Below are 22,174 nucleotides of genomic sequence, written 5' to 3'. Positions count from 1 at the left end.
AAACTGATATCAAGAACTAAAAAAATATTAAAAATGAATGTGAAACAATGTGACTGAGGTCATCTATGAGTTCACCATAATATGTGAGACATAGATAACTTCTAATAGACTTTTAAAAAAGATGGTATCATTTACATTTATTCATTTAGCTGACACTTTTTCGCCAAAGTGACTTACAACATTAAGGTTACAACGATTACAAGTTTACAATTATTTACCTATTTATACAGCTGGGTAATTTTACTGGAGCAATTTTAGGGTAAGTACTTTGCTCAAGGATACTTGCATGAGGTGAGAACCTGTGACCTTTAGGTCCAAAGGAAGTAGCTCTAACCACCACATTACCAAAATTTCTTTAAATAGTTAATTACACACTCAGATTTTTTTTCTTTTTTTTTAAAAAAAATTTATGTGAAAATGTTCATTTTGACTGTAGAGCGCCTGTAACCTTGCTTCCCTTACTAAATGACAGTGGAATTACAGCATCAATTAGCGACAGTTAGTTAGAAATTCAACTTGAACATGATGCTAAACAAATTACAGCCTGCGAGAACTTAGAAAGAATGAATGTAGAATTCAGTTAATATGTTAAAAAACATATTTTAAGGAATTGTTCAGAGTCTCAAGACATAGCTTTTATACTGTTTAATCCCCAGTGTTGTGGGATCCTTGGTGGCCAATGAAAAATACACACACACATTTTCAGAACCGCTTGTCCCATACGGGGTCGCGGAGCCCAACCCGGCAACACAGGGCGTAAATCCGGAGGGGGAGGGGACACACCCAGGACGGGACGCCAGTCCGTCGCAAGGCACCCCAAGCGGGACTCGAACCCCAGACCCACTAGAGAGCAGGACCGTGGTTCAACCCACTGCGCCACCACACCCAATGAAAAATAATTTATATTAAAAAAAAAAATGTTTTTGTGCTGCTAAAAAGTTATTATTTCTAAGCTTAAGGTTGAAAGTTATTGCTGAAGGGGACCATTGCACATCAGGGAGCAAGTCCCCCCTGTTCCTTTACACTCAAACTGATACTGGATACACTCTGCATTGCTGTGTGTGTCAGGACCTCCCTCTGGTGGCCATGTCTCACTAAAATACGGAGACACACACACACGCTGTATATACAGACAGATTAGCCCGTATTTTACTGTAAATGCAATGTTTTAGTTTACATATTAGTGTATTTTACATGATAGCTCTCTGGTCCCTGGGAAATCACAGCACTCACACGTCGGGAATTGGGGAAAGGAGCGTGTCGTATGAATAAATGTCAATGTTTCTGAAGGTTTGGGGACTGGGGGTTCGATAACCTTAAAGCAGGGCTTCAAGGTACTTAGTTAATTGCTCCAGTAAAATTACCCAGCTGTATAAATGCGTAAAAAATAACTGTCGGTAGCTTAACAGTCAGTGTAAGTCGCTTGGAGAAAAGCTTCAGTAAGGATGTGATCGTGTACAGTGATGAAACATGAGACAAAACGAGTAAATGTACCCCTTGCGGTCTTGTTAATATTAATTTACAGGACAGGTTGCTCACATTCAAATTATTATTATTATTATTAGTGTACAGACTAGCAGCGCGTTTTAAACGCGGGGTGTCTCTTTCTGTACTCTATGTTCACTCGGGAGCCTCAGGGGTTTGGGGAGGCAGAAGGATACAACACAGTAGCGCCACTTTGTAAACGGGCTGTTTTCTCGAACGTCTGTAGCCGCCCGGCTTTTGAACGCGGGATTCCCGCCAGCGGCACGAGGCACCCGCCGGCTTTCGCGTCGCTTCCGCAGCGCTCAGGCCCACGCGGCGCGGCACGCGCCCTTTAAGCGCGCTCTGGAGGGTTCTCGCGCGGCGCTCCTCCCCCTACTACCGCCGCCCCGCTCGCGCTCTCTTCCGGAGTGCTGCCATTTTCGGGACCGAGAAACTGGATGTGGAGGTAACGTATCTCACTTCAGTTTTGCTGGAAACAACAGTGAAATACACTTGTCGTGACGGCCGCCTGGCTGCGTGGCCCGAGTTCGTGTGGAAATGGCGTCGTTTCGGTTTTCCTGAGGCGAGACGCCGCGCTCAGGCAGAGTGTGTGTGGTGGGACTGACTGACTGGATGGTGTGGTGTGTGGATGCTGAAGCCCGGCGTGACGGCACACTGCCCTCTTCCTAACCTACCGCACCACACTTTACCCTTCCTTCTCTCCACTCGGCCTGCAGGGACCCAACCAGTGGGGAAAGTGAACGCGCACCCCTCCAACCCGCTCATTCATTTGCTCTTTTATTTCCATACTTGAGTCTTCTCGTGCCGAGTTACCGTGCGTGACAATAAGCGTGTTTTATCCCGCCAACTCTGTGGATTCCCAGTGCAGCTACTGTGTACCATTGTTTACACTTCACCTAATGTCGTGTGCACTTATTTACCGTAGCGCACCGTTATGTCTTTGTAGTTGTTTACCAATGTGAAATTCCTGTAAAACTTTAATTGTGCTATGCTGATCTATAGTTTTGTATGTGTTATTGTATAACACTGACATATTCTTGTAGTGCATTGCAGTACTGTGTACTGTTTATACCATTGTGTACTATAATACTTATCATGTATTTGTATGCATGTTGCTTATGCCTCTATATTTACCATTTTGATTTGTTCTGTACCATACTATAACTTGAATACCCTTGTTTTCACCATAACACCTTTACATGTAGTTGTTTACTGTCGTATACAGTAAAATACCATTGCATATATAAGTCATCCAGTAGTTAACGCTGTCATGCATTGATAGATTTTTTTTCCAGTTATAACTTTGCCTTAGTGATGTATTAGTGTGCCATATCAGTAGGGAACTGTTCTGATTTTTAGTTAAAGATTGTCTGCATTCATTTACATTTATTTATTTTACATTTCTTTATTTAGCAGATGCTTTTCTCAAAAGCGACTTCCACTGAACTCTATGTAGTGTTACCAGTCCACACACCTTATTCACCAAGGTGACTTGCACTGCTAGGTACAGTACTTACACTGGGTCACTCATCCATACATCAGTGGAACACACTCATTATTTTAGACTACTGTTATATGTCGCCTAGTCGGTGCCTTTTTGTAGTGGGGTTCATACTGAACGTTGACTCTTTGTAGTGACTGATTCCTCTTAGTACCAGAGGTCTGTTTGCTGATCCCTCCGTTACTTATGTGGTCCACAGACCCGGCAAGCCATGGCTCAGAATCAGGTGATCCTGCAGTTCCGCTTCTCGACCTTTGGAGAGACCATGCTTCAGAAGATGAACGTACTCCGCAGGCAGAGCCGTTTCTGCGACGTGACGGTCCGCATCAACGAGCTGGAGGTGCCGGGGCACAAGGTGGTGTTTGCGGCCGGGTCGCCGTTCCTCCGGGACCAGTTCATCCTGCAGGACTCTCGGGAGGTGCAGATCTCCACGCTGCAGAATGCAGAAGTGGGCCGGCGGCTGCTGATCTCCTGCTACACGGGGACCCTTGAATTCCCTGAGCTGGAGCTTGTCAACTACCTCACTGTGGCCAGCTTCCTGCAAATGGGCCACATTGTGGAGCAGTGCACGCAAGCCCTGAGCAAGTTCATTAAGCCCCGGGAGGTGCAGGAGGACCGTAAGGTCAGAACACCAACACATGAAAGCAGGCAGGACCTGTCTGTAGTGGACACGGAGCAAGAAGATGAGGACGAAGAAGAGGACGATGACGAGGAAGTGATCGTACAGCCGAGTACTCCGCCTGTAAGGCAGAACCGGGATCGGAGCGAGGGCGAAGAGAGCCCAATCACAATTGTGAAGGTGGAGTCTGTGTGCGATCGCGTAACGGACATGTCCAACAGTCTGCAAGGGCGCTTCTCAGCCTCTGCCTCCGTCCCCCCTTTGCATACACCTGAACCTCAGCACTCGCTTATCAACTCCACAGTGGAAACCCGCTCAGGTGAGATCACAGCACCACCCTTGCAGAGCTATGCACTAAACCCTGTCACTCCCCCAGCAGGAAAGAGTAATACTTGGACGCACATGAGAAGCGCAGACAAGAGTCTGCAGTGGTACCACCAGTGCCCGAAGTGTGCCCGTGTCTTCCGGCAGCTGGAGAACTACGCCAACCACCTGAAGATGCACAAGCTGTTCATGTGTCTGCTGTGCGGGAAGACATTCACGCAGAAGGGCAACCTGCACCGGCACATGCGTGTCCACGCGGGCATCAAGCCCTTCCAGTGCAAAATTTGTGGCAAGACCTTCACCCAGAAATGCTCCCTGCTTGACCACCTCAACTTACACAGTGGGGACAAACCACACCGGTGTAACTACTGCGACATGGTGTTTGCACACAAACCCGTCCTCCGGAAGCACCTCAAACAGATTCATGGAAAGAACAGCTTTGACAATGCCAACGAGCGCTGCCTCCAGGAGGGTGCGAATGACTTTGAGTATGGCCGACTACAGGACTGTGGTCCTGACAGCAAGCCCCTTCTGATGGAGGACTCCATGTAGCCGTGCACTGGAACACTGTGCTCACACTGTAGTTGCTAGTGTTTTTAAAAGTTACTGTGTCATTTTCTCAAAGATGGAGTTCAACACTTCACCATGGGACAGAAACCAAACAGGAGAACTTGTAAATTGTATATCAGATTGTCTGTTGCCTAAACACTGTGTCCATTTTGCCAATGAACGTGTGCATATGATCTTTAAGGAAAAGCTGCTGAGTATCCTATTTATTATGTCTTTTTAATCTGAGTTTTAATTAAAATTCAAAGGTTAAGTGCATTGATTTGTGGTCAGAATATTTTTAAGGTGTATCTGTATGTATTCCAGTAGTTTCTGATTTCCCCCATTAATAGGCTGACAAAAAAGGAAGAATGTCAGTTGATGCTATTTATCCCTGTGTCTGGGGGTTACATTGCAGCCCTCCACTTTTAACTCCATTTATTTGGTGGAAGTTTGATGGTGACAGGTGGCCTAACCCTATGTAAGGAGCCTCATCCTTAATTAGTTTGTAATTGCTTTGTTTGTTTCAATGCTTTCCTCAGTCGTGGGGTGCCTGATATGTCCTCCCAAGAACAATATCAACTGCTGTAAACACATGGGATATTTATGTTGTTTGAAACAGGGCATGACCCAGAATATAGACTGGATGTCAAAAATCCACACTAGGTTTTTCCACTTTTTTTTTTTTTTTTTTTTTTTTTTTTTTTTTTTTTAAATTAATGAAATAACTGAAATTGACATCATGCCAGGTGGTCTTTCACCCTTAACATCTTAGAGCCGGCATTATGCAAGAGAAAACCAAACGGATCATGTAGAGGAAACTGTCTGGTTTTGGTCCAGAATCATGACACATATGTCATGTTCCTGTTGTCCTTAACTGGTTTGGAGTGTAAATAGAGCCACACTTTGTTGCCCTGCAGTGGTAACAATGTCAGTGATTTTGGGCCAGTGCGTGTCTGGCTGTTCATAATCTTTACATTTCAGGTTTTTATACAGGAGATCTCTGCTATACAACACTTGTATTGTTTGAAAAAGTGACCTATATACTGAAGCAACATACAGCCAGCAAATGTTTATATGAAATAAAGGAAAACAACATTAATTTGGACTGATATCCAGCAGGGGTGGCTGTTGTCTACAATACCTTCTTTTCTGTTTGCCCTCAGCTCAGATACTGAACTGGCCACTTTCTCCTTGTTGCAGCAGGTTGGATAATTTGCAATGTATTCTTCGGGACAGATGTTCACAGGAATTCATATTCAGGAATTATTAAATGAAATTACACAGTGTACGATGTAAACTTCATATGAAATTGAAAAGTACAATTGTATGCAAGTTTGGCCACCCCTGTCATTTTCCATGTTTTACTGAATCTGTCAGTGAGATGATGTTAATACATTTTCAGCATGACATATTTGTACATATGTTTATGTACATTTACATAAATATATGCTGTTAGCTGTTAGATTAATTTTTACAAGTTATGCACCTTTTCTTGCTGCTGGGTGGCAAAGAGTTTTTCTGTGAAAGAAGAGGGTACCAGTCTACACCTCCATCAACTGAGGATGTGTAGTGGGGCACAGCTGCTTTGTCAGGGTTGGGGGAGCCTACCGAGATGCTCAGGACTACTCAGAAACACACATTGTCATGTTTCCTCAAGTTGTGACCTGTCCAGGGGGTCCTGCTGAACAGCACTGACCAGTCACCAGGGCAGATAGTCAGGAAGTCAGTAAGAGTTGGATGAGTGAGGGAAATCAGACCGAGTGCCACTGTTACGTAGTCAGCAACTTTAATTTTTAATTGTTTAAAACAAGATATTGTCTTATACATGGCATCATCTTGCTTTTTTGGTATTTCCATTTATTCATTTAGCAGATGTGTGTCACAACAGATAATTTTTAGAATATTAAAGTACAGCCTGTTTGTTTCATGCCCTTGTTTTCCTGCACATTACTCAAGTAGTTTCAGGAGCTCAGGAGGGAAACTGGTCAGTTCTGAGAACATGCGTAATTTTTTGCTTGTATATTTTTTCATAATTGGCATTGTATACACAGAAATCAATGTACTTCAGAAGTATACTGCAGTGCTTTATCATCAAATTCAAAGTGACATTTAATGATTGTTTAACTGAAAAATCAATGCCAAAGGGCATATGAATCTTATAATTATATGTTCTTATTAAGTTTTATATTTTAAGCAGCAGTTAATTTTAAGCACTTTGCTCAAGGGCACAGCCACATATCCCAGCTGGGATTAAGTCTTTTTAGGAACTGCAGTTGGAGGTCAGAACTCATTTTTGCCTTATTTTTAATAGAAGTGAAATGCAGTTAATTGTATAAGGGGAGAGTTCAAGGGCCATGCACCGCAAGAAGCAATGTCCTGTTTCGCTCTCTTTTTTTCATTGGGGGGTATTTAATGAAGGGAAGCCAATGGAAGAGATTAGTATGAATGTAGTAGAGGGGTGCAGACAAGCAGGCTGTGTGATGGTTGTTCAGTTTGTGTGTGTGTGTGTGTGTGTGTGTGTGTGTGTGTGTGTGTCTTGCAGTGACTTCACCTGAGCCCTGAAGGCAGTTGTACTATTGTAATTAATATTACTATATTAACTGATGGGGGGGCGCGGCAGCACAGCGGCACAGTGGTCTTGGCTGGGTCCTGCTCTCTGGTGGGTCTAGGGTTCGAGACCTGCTTGGGGTGCCCTGCGGCGGACCTTCGCCCTCCCCTTGGTGCGTCCTCCCCCAGCCCCGCACCCTGCGCCGCCGGGCTTGGCCCTGGCTCGTCACGACCCCGCTTGGGACAAGCAGTTTCAGACAGTGTGTGTGCATTAATTAATTTAGCTCAGAAACACAGCTCTTTTCTTTTATCCCACACTGTGGCTCAACTGATCAAAAGTTATGTCAAAAAACAGCGCAGTGTAAATCTGAAGGTTTTTTTTTTAGATTGCTTCATTTTTGGAAAAATACAGTGATTTGTGTGCTGTACTACTGTTAAATCCAGCCATTAAATACCCGGTTGCCTAAAAAATTGTTGAAAGGCACTCCAGCCTACACTTTTCCCCAGAGCAACTTTTCTTTCTTTACCCATTTATACAGCTGGACAATTTTACCAGAGCAATTTAGGGTAAGTACCTTGATCAATGGTAATATAGCTGGAGGTAGGATTAGAACCTATCACTTGTTGGTCCAAAAGCAGCAGCACTAACCACTACAGTACCTGCTACCCCATACAGTTTAGACAAATTTCTGAGAAAATGCTGCATTATTGCTCTGGATGTTTTACATCTGCTGGGCTACAGTTGCTCAAAAGATTCATTTTTATTCTGTTAGTTTTATTCTGCGAAATATCTATAGAATTCAAAATAAAAAGGCAACGCAAAGACCCGAGAAGGTTTAATTGCATGTGTGCAAACAGTCCCGCAGACGACCAAAAACCATTCAACTACAGTTCAAGCTCGCTGTGCTCTGCGTGACTCATGCGGAATTTATACATGATGTGATGAATTACTCTTCAGTCTTGCTTCCCACGTTTTATGAATTGAGGGCTATTATGAATGACGTCTCCATTGAAACGTCGGAGGAAAAACACTTCATGCTCAATGAGGGTTGGATAAAAATAGGGCTGAAGAAACACTTCTCAGAATTGTGGGCCAGAACTTCCTTCATCTCTGCACACCCGTCCACCTCCTGCTCCCCCGCAAAGAGACGTTCTCAGATGGATGGGCAGCACTTTGGCCTTGGAGAGTCCATCTCAGCAAGACTGGGATGGAAAGGGGTGCTGGTGGGGCATTAACCATATTACACAAGCGCTGCTAATGTGCTTGAGAAAACAGCACTTTTCCTAGAATAATGTCGGATCCCATTTAAGGCAAGTGACCCAACAAGACAAAATTACATTCATCAGCCCCATTTTTCATCGTGAGAGAGCTCCATGACATGCAACCCCTTCCGAAAATGAGCTGCTGTCAGTACCTGACAAACAGCACTCTTTCCAAACAAGAACCTTCATTGCTCTTTAATACCTGGGATAATTTGTCATAATTTTTTGTCTCTTTGCATTAATCCAAAGCAATTCATATTGAATCAAGCACACCGTTCATTTACTTTTTTAATTTCACAGCATATTTTGCAGTTTTGGGAGAATGCATGCAGACTGTCAGAAACAGGTGACCAAAGTTTATTCAGGTTAGGATCCACCACCATATCATTACACTCATCAAAATACAACAATCCCATTTTGATCGCATTCATTTTTAAACAAGAAATCACCATTTTTACATTTTTTTTTTTTTTTACATAGTTTGTAGAAAAACAATATTTTTCAAAGTAAAAATGGACATGTACGATGGTAAGAGCATCAAGGGATCAATAACAACATACAAACTACAATCATATCTTTCGACGCGCCTTCCAGATATGAGTTTAATACACGTCCATGAATTGAGCACCATAAAGAATGAAATTATCACCAACTGTAATTCTGATTTTCACATCTGCCCATCAGTTCTGAGAAATGTTTCTTCAGCTGAGTTTTCTTTTATATATTTTGGGAGTGCAGATGGGCTATTTGTGCTTCATGATTTTCTCCCATGGTATTATGTAACTAAAAGCCAACAAACCCAATCTGTTTTGTTCACTTCTCAGAGCACTTTAAAATGTAAAAAAAAAAAAAAAAAAAAAAGGATACCAGCAAATGTACCAGCCTTACAGCACTTAGACCTCAGCCCTTTAATACGTTCTTGATATACAATATTTTTTTAAATAGGATATCTGCGCATTGAATAGCTTAAAACAAGAATTCTTATCTGCTTTATGGTTTTTCTCTGATACGCGGTTTTTGGATCCTGCCAACTGTGCCTTTGAGCTGAAAGAGCGAGGATCACTGAGGGTTATTCTTGAATATTCTTGAAAAGCCTGTTGCTGGCTTATCGCAGCATTGAATTCCGTGGGAATATGTGGTCCCTTGAATCTAGCAATGTTTCTGTCTGATGAACCCCTGACCTCCCGGAAGAGCCGGCACTCCCCACCCTTAGCAGGCCTGGAAGCACTGAGGGAGAAATACTGGAGGTGAACGAGGTCTGTATGCCTCTGATCCATCTATTTCTTCTTTACTTTTAGGTACTTACCCAAGTTGTGTAGTGTGTTCAACTGATGTATGGATGAGTGACCCAGTGTAAGTGGTGTGTCTAGCAGTGTAAGTCACCACGGTGAGTAAGGTGTGGGATGATAACACTACATAGAGTTCATTGGAAGTCACTTTGGAGAAAAATATCTAAGTAAATAAATGTAAATGTAAATGTACCGTACAATTACTCCAGTAAAGTTACCCCGCTGTTTAAACTGGTAAATTATTGTAAGGAGATGACACTGTAAGTTGCTTTGGAGAAAAGTGTTGGCTAAAAAAAATAAATGTAAATGCAAGACATCCTCTTCCAGTATTACATGAAAACACATACAGACACACACACAAATACAGTACAAAAATGTGCAAGTAAAGGTAAAGTGTTATTAAAATCACATTTCCGAATACCACCGTAATTACATCCCTCATTCGTCCTAATTAGAACCTTGAGATGAATTGAAAAAGCTGTGAAATTTAATTAAATTCATTCTAAGAATAACCTTTCCTGCCAGCTGTGTCTGTCATGGTTGCCACTTCCGGCTTCCTGGGGAGTTTCCACATTTCACCAGTTCACCAACCACCCCCCCACCCCTCAGTGTTTAATGGGTGCAGCCCACCGTATGTTCAACACAGTTGACGCAGAACACAGACCACAAATGTGATCTTTAGATTTATGACTATTTCGAGAGTTGGGCTTTTATAGTACAGTTTCATTTTTTTCTTTTAATAAAAACTGAGACGTGTTGAGTAAAATTTACTCGCACACCACTGAAGGCTTACTTTCACAATTTGGTACCTGACCATTTCTAATGTTTGATACAATCACTGTAATTTGTTGGCGTTGTGTTTCGTGTCCAAAAGGCAGAACTGTCACGCCCTCGAGATCGGACAGGACGAGCACACCTGCAGTGCATCGGGGAAGAGCGGCGTAAAAGAGCTGCTCGGACACACCGGACCGCGGAACCTCATTCGAGCCACTGCAGCCCTGGCGATTACTCACTGTGCTTCTTGTTTCCTTGTTTCCCAGTTGCCCCTGCTCCCCGTCTCCCTGCTCCTCCCCTGTACCCTTCGGAGCTGCTCTCCTAGCTTGTTAAACCTTCGGCACTGTCTCTCGAATCTCGACTCTGGTTTTCCCCGATACTACGTTTGCATATCATTGACCTCTACCTGTGTTTGGACTTCGTCTGTGCCTGTCCCTTTTGGTTTCAACAACTTAATAAACACCAGCGATTGAGTTCGATGACTCCGTCCTTGTGTTCAAAGATGACAAGAATGTTTTAAATTATTCCACATAGGTGAGAAAAAGTCTTGTTCTTAGAAAGGGGTTTAGCAAGCACAACCATAAGTGTTTAGGAATTTGAGAAAAGCACCTAGTAGTTAGTAAACTCCTCATCCCAAAGATCCTGACAAGTTTTCTTATTGACTGGTGAAGAAGGATGCCAGGATCTCCTCCCCGAATCCTTGTTCCTTGTCTTCCTGTTTAGCTATCCCCTTGAGAGCGTAAAGACGTGAGTCCGGATAATATTGTGAAGACCTTTTATTAAGAATGAGTTCAGCAACACTATTAGATCCAGGAGAGAAACTACAGCACCTTCAGTTGGTCCATTCTACACCTTTTATCAGATTGTGGTCACCAAAGTCATCTTCTATGCTGTTATGTGCTGGGGGAACATCTCCACTGCTGAGATCCATAGAGTCAACAAGCTTGTGAAAATAGCAGGTTCCATCAAGGGTCTGACCCCCCGACTTAGTGGAGGCAGTGGCAGATGTGGGGATGAGAAGGAAATTATGGACATTATGAACAATGGCACATGTACCCTTCACAGAGTAATCACTGTGAGCTTCTTTATTCACCAGATTGCTCAGTTACAGTACACAGGGAGATGCTTTTGGGGGTCTTTCTCACCAACATCCATTCGCCTCCATTAATGCCTCTTAGCTCCTCAAAACTGTCAAACAGAAGTACATTAAGTACCTGGGATCACTGCACTGATTTAAACCATTTATTCTAGTAAACCGTGACTTGTAAATTATGGTTTTGTTATTGATTTAGTTTGTGTAACTGTGCACTAACTCTAACCGTAACCCTAACCTTAACACCGACCCTTACCCTCACCCCATCCCTAACCCTCAGCCTATCCCTAACCTTAACCCTAACCCTATCCCTAAGAAACCACTGGAGTTTTCCAGTGTGGAGAGGTTTTTACCTTTACTCAGCCGTGAACTGCAGTTTATACAGATAAGAAAGGATGTTTGATTCTGTTTGTGGTGGGCTTTGGGAAAAGTGACATTTAACTATGAATGGCCAAAAGCAAATTTACTCTGTTTTGATGGTAGCTATACTTCAGGGTTTGTTCTTGTTAGAGTTTCCATGACTGAAGGATGTGCAATGTCTAAAATAACAAAGAAAAAATAATGTTTTTTTGTTTAGAATCAGAATCAGAATAAGCTTTATTGCCAAGTATGTTCACACATACAAGGAATTTGTCTTGGTGACAGACACTTTTCTCCAAAGTGATGTACAGATCACCGTAAACAAAACTAGATTTCACACCAGACAAAGAAGTTATGTGTATGTATAGAGGGGTTATATATAGGTACACAATTATTTATGCACAAATTGTCTTTCACGTCCATTTTTGCCAAAAATACTATAGAGCTCAGCCGACTTAATTAAAATCATGCACATTTTAATTCAATTTAGTTGAACTCACTGTATTTTTATAAAATACTCTTCTCAGCATAACGATGCAGAGAGCTGAAGATTTGAGGACATGCAGGAGTGATGAAAGAAATGAAAGAGAAAAAGATTACTGTTTGAAGTCAGTACATAAGAAAGTCAAGTGGCACCTGAGGAGAGGAAAACAAAAAAACTGAACCAAAGAAATAAGAGAAACAAACACACACACACACACACACACACACACGTCCCATACAGGGTCACGGGGAACCGGAGCCTACCCGGTAACACAGGGCGTAAGGCCGGAGGGGGAGGGGACACACCCAGGACGGGACACCAGTCCATCGCAAGGCACCCCAAGCAGGACTCAAACCCCAGACCCACCAGAGAGCAGGACTGCAGTTCAACCCACTGCGCCACCGCACTCCCTCAGCATAAGAGAAACAGTTTTTAGTATATTACATTGGACCTGCAGAGGGACTGTCTATAACTAAGAGGACTAAGGCATTGATTGAATAATTTCCCAGATTAGAAAAGAATAGCTCAGAAAAAAGAAATGGAGAGTTCTGGAATGGCCAAGTCGAAGTCCACATCTTAACCCCACAGAAATGCTGTATTAGGACTTGAAGCAGGCAGTAGGCGCAAGAAATCCTCAAACACCACGCAGTACAAGGAGTTCTGTAGGGAGCAGAGGACAAATATTTTTCCAAATTCGCTTTGGACACTGACCGACAATTTACATGTACTTATTTAGCAGACCCTTTTCTCCAAAGCGACTTCCAATGAACTCTATGTAGTGTTATCATAATTACAAGGAACGCATACGAGAAATGAGCAAGAAACCAACTAGGGGGTGTCTGTCATCGCTCCGAAGGACGGGACAGGAGACCGGACTCAAGAGCAGGTGCGGGTTTTATTTGGGGAGAGACAATAGAGTGGTGTAGAAATGAGCAAGGGTCAGCCAAGGCACAAATGTTGTCCAGGGGGGATCTCACAGAATCAGAAACAAGAGAGACGAGCAAGGGTCAAGGAGCCGAGGGAAACGCCGAAGGGGACTGGAGCAGGAATCAGGGAAAGGAAGGCTAGAGAACAGAGTGCAAGGCGATAGGAGAGCGGGGTACGAAGAGGTTCCGTGGTCTGTCCTCTAGCGGGTTGCTCCTCTTATTGCCTGCTGCTGATGATCGTTTGCAGGTGCAGGGAGGGAGCGCCCTGCCGGGGGCGTGACAGTGTTGTTTTTCTGCCACTTACCTTTGCCACAGCCGAAAATGGCATTTCTGGCATTTTATGTTGATTAAATTGCTATTTGTTAAATTAGAACACCTTTGTCTATCAAAACTGCTGAACTTAACATCAAATAGGTATACGTACAACTACACTGCGAAATACGTACCTCATCGTGAGATGGGGTTTACTTACTTTTCCACAGCACTGTATTCAAATCCGTAGTGCTCTGACCCGAATGTGAACATGTAGTGAACTGTAAAATGTCTTACTTTACTGGCAAAGTGCATTTTGAGTTTGGAACCTCCTCACAGCTGGTTTACTACACTGTAATGCATGTTTGCTTCTCCTGGGAAACCCAGGAGGCCCGGGAAGTTCATCACTCCTACATACAGCGCTGTCAGAGCAGGGAGGGGGGAGTGTGTGCGATCCTACTACAGCTGCCCCTTGTGCCCCTCGGCTGACCGATAGCTCAGCGTAGCTCTCCATCCCTGTTTATGTGACCCTCCCAGATTGGCTGTCACTATTTAGTAAATGCATCCAGTGAGGTTTTTCACACAGCTGCTCCAGCTCTGTTGGTTTTCCCAGTTTACTGGAATAGTAAAGCACTTTCCTTCCTTCATTGTGTGTGTGTCACTGTCCAACTTGTGCTTACATTGACATTTATTTATTAAGGAGGCACTTTTCTCCAAAGCAACTTCCAATGAACTCTATGAAGTGTTTTCAGCCCACACACCTCATTCCCCAAGGTGACTTACACTGCTAGATACACTACTTACAATGGGTCACTCATCCATACATCAGTGGAACACACTCTCTCTGTCACTCACACACTATGGAGTAAACCTGAAAAGCATGTCTTTGGACTGTGGGAGGAAACCAGAGCACCCGGAAGAAACCCACACAGACACAGGGGGAACATGCAAACTCCACATAGACTGAGCAGGGATCAAACCCACGCCCTCTCGCACCACCCAGGTGCTGTGAGACAGCAGCGCTACTCACTGTGCCAGCATGCTGCCTTTGTGTTTCAAGTGTTGAGATTAGTGATGATCACTTGAGAAATAATGTGTAAAATTTGGAGAGAAATTAAATATCTCACCAACGGTATCTGTAAAAACTGTACTCAAGTTTGAAGTTACAGAATGTCGGTAAGAAGGAGGATTATATGATCAGAGCGAAGTGGACACTTGGGACACACTATTCTCCAGTGAAGCTGGTATGATTTATACTTCTGTCTTTTCTTTTACCCTGGTAAATTTTCACTGCTGTCTCTACGGACCCTGTTTACTACAGCTATTTTAAATGGTTGACATACACACACACACACATTTTCAGAACCGCTTGTCCCATACGGGGTCACGGGGAACCGGAGCCTACCCGGCAACACAGGGCGGAAGGCTGGAGAGAGGGAGGGGACACACCCAGGACGGGACGCCAGTCCGTCGCAAGGCACCCCAAGCGGGACTTGAACCCCAGACCCACCGGAGAGCAGGACCGCGGTCCAACCCACTGCGCCACCGCGCCCCTCTATGGTTGACATATTGTTCTAGATCTTTACCCAAAAGGCAGGTTTTGTTTACTGACCTAGTTTAATGGGTGAACAAGCTGTAAACTGTGTACACTTTGTGCCCCTTCCACCTCTGTGAAAAATGGAAGCAAGGAACGATCCGGAGTTTCAGCTTCCCCACTGATTTTGGCAGCTGGACTGGATCATGTGATGATGTGCTGGGGGGCGGGGCTGGGGGGGGGGCATATGGTTTACAATAAACCGTGTCTAAGTTTAGGTCATCGGCTCATATAAGGGTGCTTTCCCTTAAGGCGCAAAGCTTCTGTGGTGTAAAAAGATTTTTTATTTTCATTATTAATTCCACAGAGTAGTATTTATGGAATTATGGGGCTTTAGAGTGTTTTACTGCATTTTTAAGCCAAAGTGTTGTTCTACTGATTGTGGCATTAGCCAAGAAAGAATTACTGTCACATGAACTGTTTGGGAGCTTTTCCGGACACTGGGAGAACTGGAGTCTCGACTGGACTCGTGTATCAGTCTGAATAGCAGACTGCGAAGCGATGGGACACGTTTTTCCCATACTCTATGTAATAAGGTTCCCTAGCTCACATTTATTACCAGGACTCGCTCTCTGTGGAAGTTATGTGAGAAAAATGGGAATTCTGTAATGACAGCTGTTTGCTGGTTTGAGTCCTCTGCTTCCACATCATGAGACTACGTGAAAATCGTAGACACAAAGAGACTCTGTGAGAGTCTATCTGGCTTTTTCGGACAGTTGAGGACGTCGCCTCGAATGTGGTGTTACAATGCGAGAGTCCTGCCGAAGGCTTTGTGTCTCACCGGCTGCGGGAAGGGAGCCGTTTCCTCGCAGTATTTCAACGTACAGCACACAAAGCGGGTGCCGTTTTCATGGTCAATGTGCTGGCGTCAACTCCGAGACCGTTGAACGAAGGATTGCCTCTCCCTGATCAGCGCTGGCTAATCAGTGCCCTGTTATTACATCGCAGGTTGACTGCAACGTGAATTCTTTTCGTGTTCGTGTTCACAGAGCCTCAATGCGTGTATATGATGTCGTTTTGGGGTAACCCGGAGCGTTAAACACTTTTCTTAGGACTGAAGAAGAGTTGTACTGCTAGGGCATCGATTTTACAGTCCTCTGGACTGGTTTGTTCACTTAAAGGCCTGCTGTGTGTTTCTGGCCGATACCATGGTAACAGTGATGTTAAAAAATCAACATCCTGAGGCAGCAGGGTCCCAGGTGACCACAAGATGCAAGCTCCCCAGTCATCCAACCCTACAGCCCGTAGACTTTTCAGAAGACTCCTCCCCAGAAGGCCACCATCCCTGACCTACTCTATCCAAATAAACTCCATCCCTCCTCTTGGCAGCATGGGGGCTCATTAGGAATGGTTCCTCCAGAACACACTGGGTCTTTCTTCCTCTTGAAGAGTGCCTATGCTTGAAGATTCATTAAGCTTCAGGCATATCTAATTTGGCATTTTTTAAAAGCATTGCTCAAAGTACCCGTGTCCTTATCTTTAGCTGCCTTTCAGTTTATTTTAGGCCAGAGTTTTTCCATTGCCTGCAGAACTAGATAATAAGATGAACATAATGGTGAACACAAACAATGACACCTAGAAATGTTGAGCTCTTTTTTCACTTCTTGGATAATTTTCATTTTATTTTTTCGTTTCAAGTTCAGTTATCAGTTTCATCAAGGTTTTTTTAGTTTATTATTTATTTCATGTGCTTATAACATGCAGCTTACAAATATAGATGCAATGAACTGTTTGTGGTTAGGACTGTGATCAGAACATACCAAATTATATCTCTGAGTCCAAAAGAAGATAAAAGCTTACAAGTGGTAAAAAACAACTCCATGTCAATCAAATACTGTCTTCCTTACTGTAAGATGCTATGTATTCAGACTCTTACATTACTGGGATGAGTGTTCTGAAAGCTTTGTATTTATGTTAAATGAATGAAAACACACACACACACATTTTCAGAACCGCTCATCCCATACGGGGTCACGGGGAACCGGAGCGTACCCGGCAACTCAGGGCGTAAGGCCAGAGGGGGTGGGGACACACCCAGGACGGGACGCCAGTCCACCACAAGGCACCCCAAGCGGGACTTGAACCACAGACCCACCGGAGAGCAGGACCCGGTCCAACCCACTGCGCCACTGCGCCACCGCGTGAATGAAAACATTCAAACAAAATTTAAAATAGGAAACACACACAGTCTGAAACCCCTTCTCCTGAGTGGGGTTGCAGCAAACTGGAGCCTAACACAGGGCACAAGGGGACACACTCATGATGGGACACCAGTCCACCACAAGGCACCCCAAACAGGACTCGAACCCCATACCCCCTAGAGAGTAGGACACAGCCCAGCACACAGTGCCACTGCACCACCACAGCCCTCTAATGTAGGAAATATTCAAACATATTAGCAATAAGAACTGATGGATAAATGTTAATAATTTTAACTACACTAATGTATTTTTGTGCTTCCTGTTAATTCCGTCACAGGGGAGAGTGACACTGTTTCGCAAGAACCGCCGACAATGTAGACAAGCAGTTTACAGCCTGCTTGCGATGTGCTGCAGAAGATCACATTCACTGTGAAGGTGCTTTCCGTTCGAAAAGGGCTGCTGAAATCATCCCCAGCATCCAGCTTTGCGGAATGAGAACTTTAGTTGACTTGGTGCGCACTGTCACCTGTTTCTGTCTATGTGAACTTGTATTTTTTGCAATGCTTTAAATTCACGAGGCTGCATTCCTCATTTAGACCAATTGAATAAAGAGAGCTTCATTGGCAACACATTTATTAAACGGAGCAATCATGTGAACAGGAAATATGATTAGAGTTTTAATGTGATAAAGGGTGTTCATCGCCGTCAAGCTCTGAGAAAAGTACAATCTCGTCATATTGGACAATACACTGTACATTTCTGGAAAATATCTCTTTTCTAAATAATTATCTGACAATATGCAAAACCAAAGAGTCTTGAAATCAGACATTTTTCAATTTTTTTAAGTTAGATGCAGGATAAGTATTCCTGCCACATGATACAGCTGTTTGCAAACTGTGGTAACCGAGCAGCACAGTAAGGCATGTATTAGTGCTGGTCTCGCTGTGGGTTTCTTCCCGCAGCCCACAGACATGTGTTTCAGGTGAACTGGTGACTCTAAGTTGCCCACAGTGTGTATGTACGCATGAGTGTGTTACACTGCTCTGGTGATCGATGTGTGAACGACTGAAGAGAGTTCATTGTATTATATGTACCCCTTTGAATAAAGGTGTAAAGTAAATAATACACGGTAATGACTGTGTCACTCCATTAAAAAAAAATCCATTAAATTAATGAATGTAAATGTACTGATGATTGTTAACCTGGGCTTTTATTGGTAAAACTATGCCAAACTGGTAACATTTGTGATTTTTAAATTTTGTATCTTCAGGTGTTTTGTGTTCAGGTGCAAAGCTCTCGTTTAATCATTCCATGATTTTTAAGCCTCTTGCAAATGTCACAGCATCGAATTTTGTTTTAACTGAAGTCTATGTGACAGTTCTAGTGCATGGTATGCAACAAGAGCCACTGAGATTTTATTTATCGATGTTTTGCATACAGTAGAATGTGACGTGACTGTGCATTTGTTCACCGGAGTTTGAGAGACTGATCTCAGAAATCCTTATATCCCTGGCAAAAACGAGACAAACTCAGCTGTGTGCATGGTCTGGAGCAGAAACAGCTTTCTCATACACTTTATTACCATTAAAAAAATAACCAGAGGCAAAGATGTGCTTATTGTGTATGGTGTTGATGTGTAAAGGACTTGGTTTTGCAATTTATAGACTAGGGGGTTGGGAGCATGGTGTGAGTGGTGTTTATTCTAGGATTTTGTGATTTCCATGGTAACGACTGCTGGCGCCTACAGTAACAACACCCAGTGCCTGTTGAACAGGTGGGCTAAACAGGGCTGGTAGCATCAACATCTGCGCCGCCATCGACCCTTGACCAGAAATAAACACTGTCTGAGGGGAGCTACAACATCAGCCTTGACGTCCCCCTACATACATGCACTTCGCTGAAGAATCATAAACAAACCTCCACAATGGCTTCACTGTGCATGGGTGACGGGAAAACTGCCCAACACGTGAAAATCTGTGTTCATGTTATTGTCATGTGACACACAATTGCTTTGACAAGATCCTCAGCTGCAAAGGTACCTCCAGCTAGCAGAGTCTACGGTGCTGTTCTCCAATACCTATGATTTTTGGTTTCCTTCTGCTATGTTCCAAATAGTAGGCACTACGATAGTGTTCGACTGGGCTGTACTTATGGTACATGTGCCAGAAGGGGGACTGCTCAGGAACAGAGGTTTTATTGACCTTGAGAACCCCTTCTCCATCAGTATCGCCAAATACACTTAGATTCAACCCGAACCCTAACCCTGACCCTGAGACAGCACGGTTTTGCTAGAAACTTCTCATTGTCCTCAGCAGTGACAGTGTGGGCTGCCTTAAGGGAGAGGCCAAATGTCAATCTGAGGTGCTGATGGAGGTGCTCTAGTAAACTTGGAGACCAACCACCACCATGATGCACGCAAATAGTACCCACGCTGCAGTGTATCAACTGGGCCCTGAAAGGAGGCCTGGGGACTTTCTCTTAGAGGGCGGCGAAAGCATCTATGTACTAAGACATCTGTGCTGCTCCATCTTTAGTCCTGGGATGTGGGTCTGGCGCATGGGCCCAGTAATAAAGAACGGGTACAGAAGAATTTTGGAGGAGGCAAAGTGGAAATACACGAGCACACATACACTAGGATACATACACCAGGATATAGACAAGAGTTTTTACTTAAATAAGGCATGGAAATCATATTTTCTCCTTGGGTTCTTGGGGTTGACCAGGACTGGTCATGTGTATGTGTGTGTAACGGTGTGCGGGGAAAGGAACGCGTTCCTTGTCGCAGCCACTTACAATCTATAATTGAGAAAGGGAGGAGCTTCTATCGTCACTGCTGCAGCAGACAGACCGGGGAGAGAGAGCAAACAGGAGACACGCTACATCACGGACACAGTGGGGCAGGAGAGCTGAGCTGCTTGCAGCTGCTCCTGGACCCTACGTCCGACACAATCTCAATGATTTCCTCAGCGGAATGACTTTCGCCTCTGCTTTTTACATGCAGGATTTGTGTCTCCAGCCTGTCCTCTGGGGTAGAGGTTAGATATGCTGTCATCCAGGAGTTACCCATATAAAGAACCAACAACAAACCTACTGTGACTGAATGCTGTGGAACAGGCTGGAATTCCATGTGTGAAGCCTGATGGAATTGAGGATCTCCTACTTTTAGCTTGTTCTCTCTGCCCTGGCTGGGAGCAGAGGGCTGGATGTCTCGGTGAGGTCTTAGGAAGACATTTGTTCTGGTTGGTATGTGAGGACCCACAAAGGGTTGCCCGGCTTGTCTCTTCTCGGACATGTCAGCAGGCAGGAATTTACCGAGAGCCAGAAGAAAAGGGCAGTAAGTGGAACTATCAAACAAGGTAGGAAATGGAATACACGGCGGAGTCAGCTGTTTGAAGGCAAATGCAAATATGTTGAAAGGGGCATTGTGTAAGAATCATTAGAGTTCATTTTCTAGGATGATAGCTGTAGGAAACTGACAACGTGCCCCAAAATGAACTCCTCTGTCACCAATTACAGCAACTCCTGTTTCTGCCTTCTGGACTTGTGGTACCCTCAGAGCCTCAACACGTGTGTGCTGGAATTGGCCGTTGTCCTTTTCCTCACCGTCCTCATCATCTCTGGCAATGTGGTCGTGATCTTCGTCTTTCACTGCGCTCCCCTCCTCAACCATCACACCACCAGCTGCTTCATCCGCACCATGGCCTACGCTGACTTTCTGGTGGGCGTGAGCTGCATGGTTCCCTCGCTGTCCCTGCTGCACTACCTGGGTAACCTGGATGAGGAGCTCACCTGCAAGATCTTCGCCTACTTGGTGTCCGTGCTGAAAAGTGTGTCCATGGCATCGTTGGCATGCATCAGTGTGGACCGCTACATAGCCATCACCCGTCCCCTGTCATACAGCACTCTGGTGACACCGTGTCGCCTACGCGGCTGCATTGCGCTCGTCTGGCTCTACTCTGGCCTCGTCTTCCTTCCGTCCTTCTTTGGCTGGGGCAAGCCGGGTTACCACGGTGACATCTTCAGGTGGTGTGCTTCGTCCTGGCAGACCAACGCGCACTATACCTACTCCATCATAATGCTGCTGTACGCACCAGCAGCCGTCACCGTCTGCTTCACCTACGGAAACATCTTCCGCATCTGCCAGCAGCACACGCGTGACATAGCTAGGCGCCGACTGCGTTTCGGGCCCCAGGAAGGTGAGCCCAGCGAGGGCCAGGCCTGCCAGGATAAGCGCTATGCCATGGTGCTCTTCCGAATCACTAGTGTCTTCTACATCCTGTGGCTGCCATACATCGTGTACTTCCTGCTGGAAAGCGCCGAAATCTACCGCCACCCGGCAGCCTCTTTCCTCACCACCTGGCTGGCTATCAGCAACAGCTTCTGCAACTGCCTCATCTACAGCCTCTCTAACAGTGTTTTCCGGAGGGGACTCCGGCGGCTGTCTGGGGTGTTGTGCTTGTCATGCGTGCACCGTATCAGTGGCAAGAAGCCCCCGGGCCCTGGGAGCACACGCTCTACGCTCCACGTGTAGGAATTCTCCACTGGGCGTTGGACCAAAGGAAAGGAGTGGTAGCCCTCCATGGGCGATGCTCTGGAGTCTCCGGACGGTCTGGATGGTAACTCTTGTTTGGCTTTCAAGGGCTCATTTGTTTTTGGCTTAGCATTTTATCTTAAGTGGAGATCCATGGGATAATGGTACAAGTTCATTTGAAAAAAAGAATATATATAAAAATAACTGAATTTATCAATGTGCACAGCACCCTAATGTGTGAGATTGTCCAGTGTGAGCACAAGGCTTCCCTGGAATGCAAAATTGGAGGAAAGAGCATTATTTAAGTGGTAGGACTATTAATAGAAACAATTAGTCTTGAAGCTTTTTATCTGAATACTTCATCAGGGTTTCTCTCCAAATTTTCAGTTTTTTTTTCTAGTTTGTTCCTACAGTTACTGGCACTGTTTTCAGGGAAGTTATT

At 44.5% G+C, this 22,174-nt stretch overlaps 2 protein-coding genes across 2 annotated transcripts; both read left to right on the top strand.

Annotated features, from left to right (window-relative positions):
- The first annotated feature begins 1,901 nt into the window (after positions 1-1,901).
- Positions 1,902-4,498, top strand: zbtb26 (zinc finger and BTB domain containing 26). Its single transcript, XM_018746473.1, has 2 exons — positions 1,902-1,930; positions 3,186-4,498. The coding sequence occupies exon 2, from the start codon at positions 3,198-3,200 to the stop codon at positions 4,479-4,481; it is 1,284 nt and encodes a 427-aa protein (XP_018601989.1). The 5' UTR covers positions 1,902-1,930; positions 3,186-3,197; the 3' UTR covers positions 4,482-4,498.
- A 10,138-nt stretch (positions 4,499-14,636) lies between these two features.
- On the top strand, positions 14,637-21,732 carry LOC108930948 (probable G-protein coupled receptor 21). Its single transcript, XM_018746454.1, has 3 exons — positions 14,637-14,642; positions 20,502-20,557; positions 20,718-21,732. Exons 1-3 carry the CDS (start codon positions 14,637-14,639, stop codon positions 21,730-21,732), a joined length of 1,077 nt encoding a protein of 358 aa, XP_018601970.1.
- The last annotated feature ends 442 nt before the right edge of the window (positions 21,733-22,174 follow it).

Source organism: Scleropages formosus, chromosome 1, assembly GCF_900964775.1.
Source record: "Scleropages formosus chromosome 1, fSclFor1.1, whole genome shotgun sequence".
In the NCBI taxonomy this organism is placed as follows: domain Eukaryota; kingdom Metazoa; phylum Chordata; class Actinopteri; order Osteoglossiformes; family Osteoglossidae; genus Scleropages; species Scleropages formosus.
This window is presented reverse-complemented; position numbering and strand designations above follow the sequence as displayed.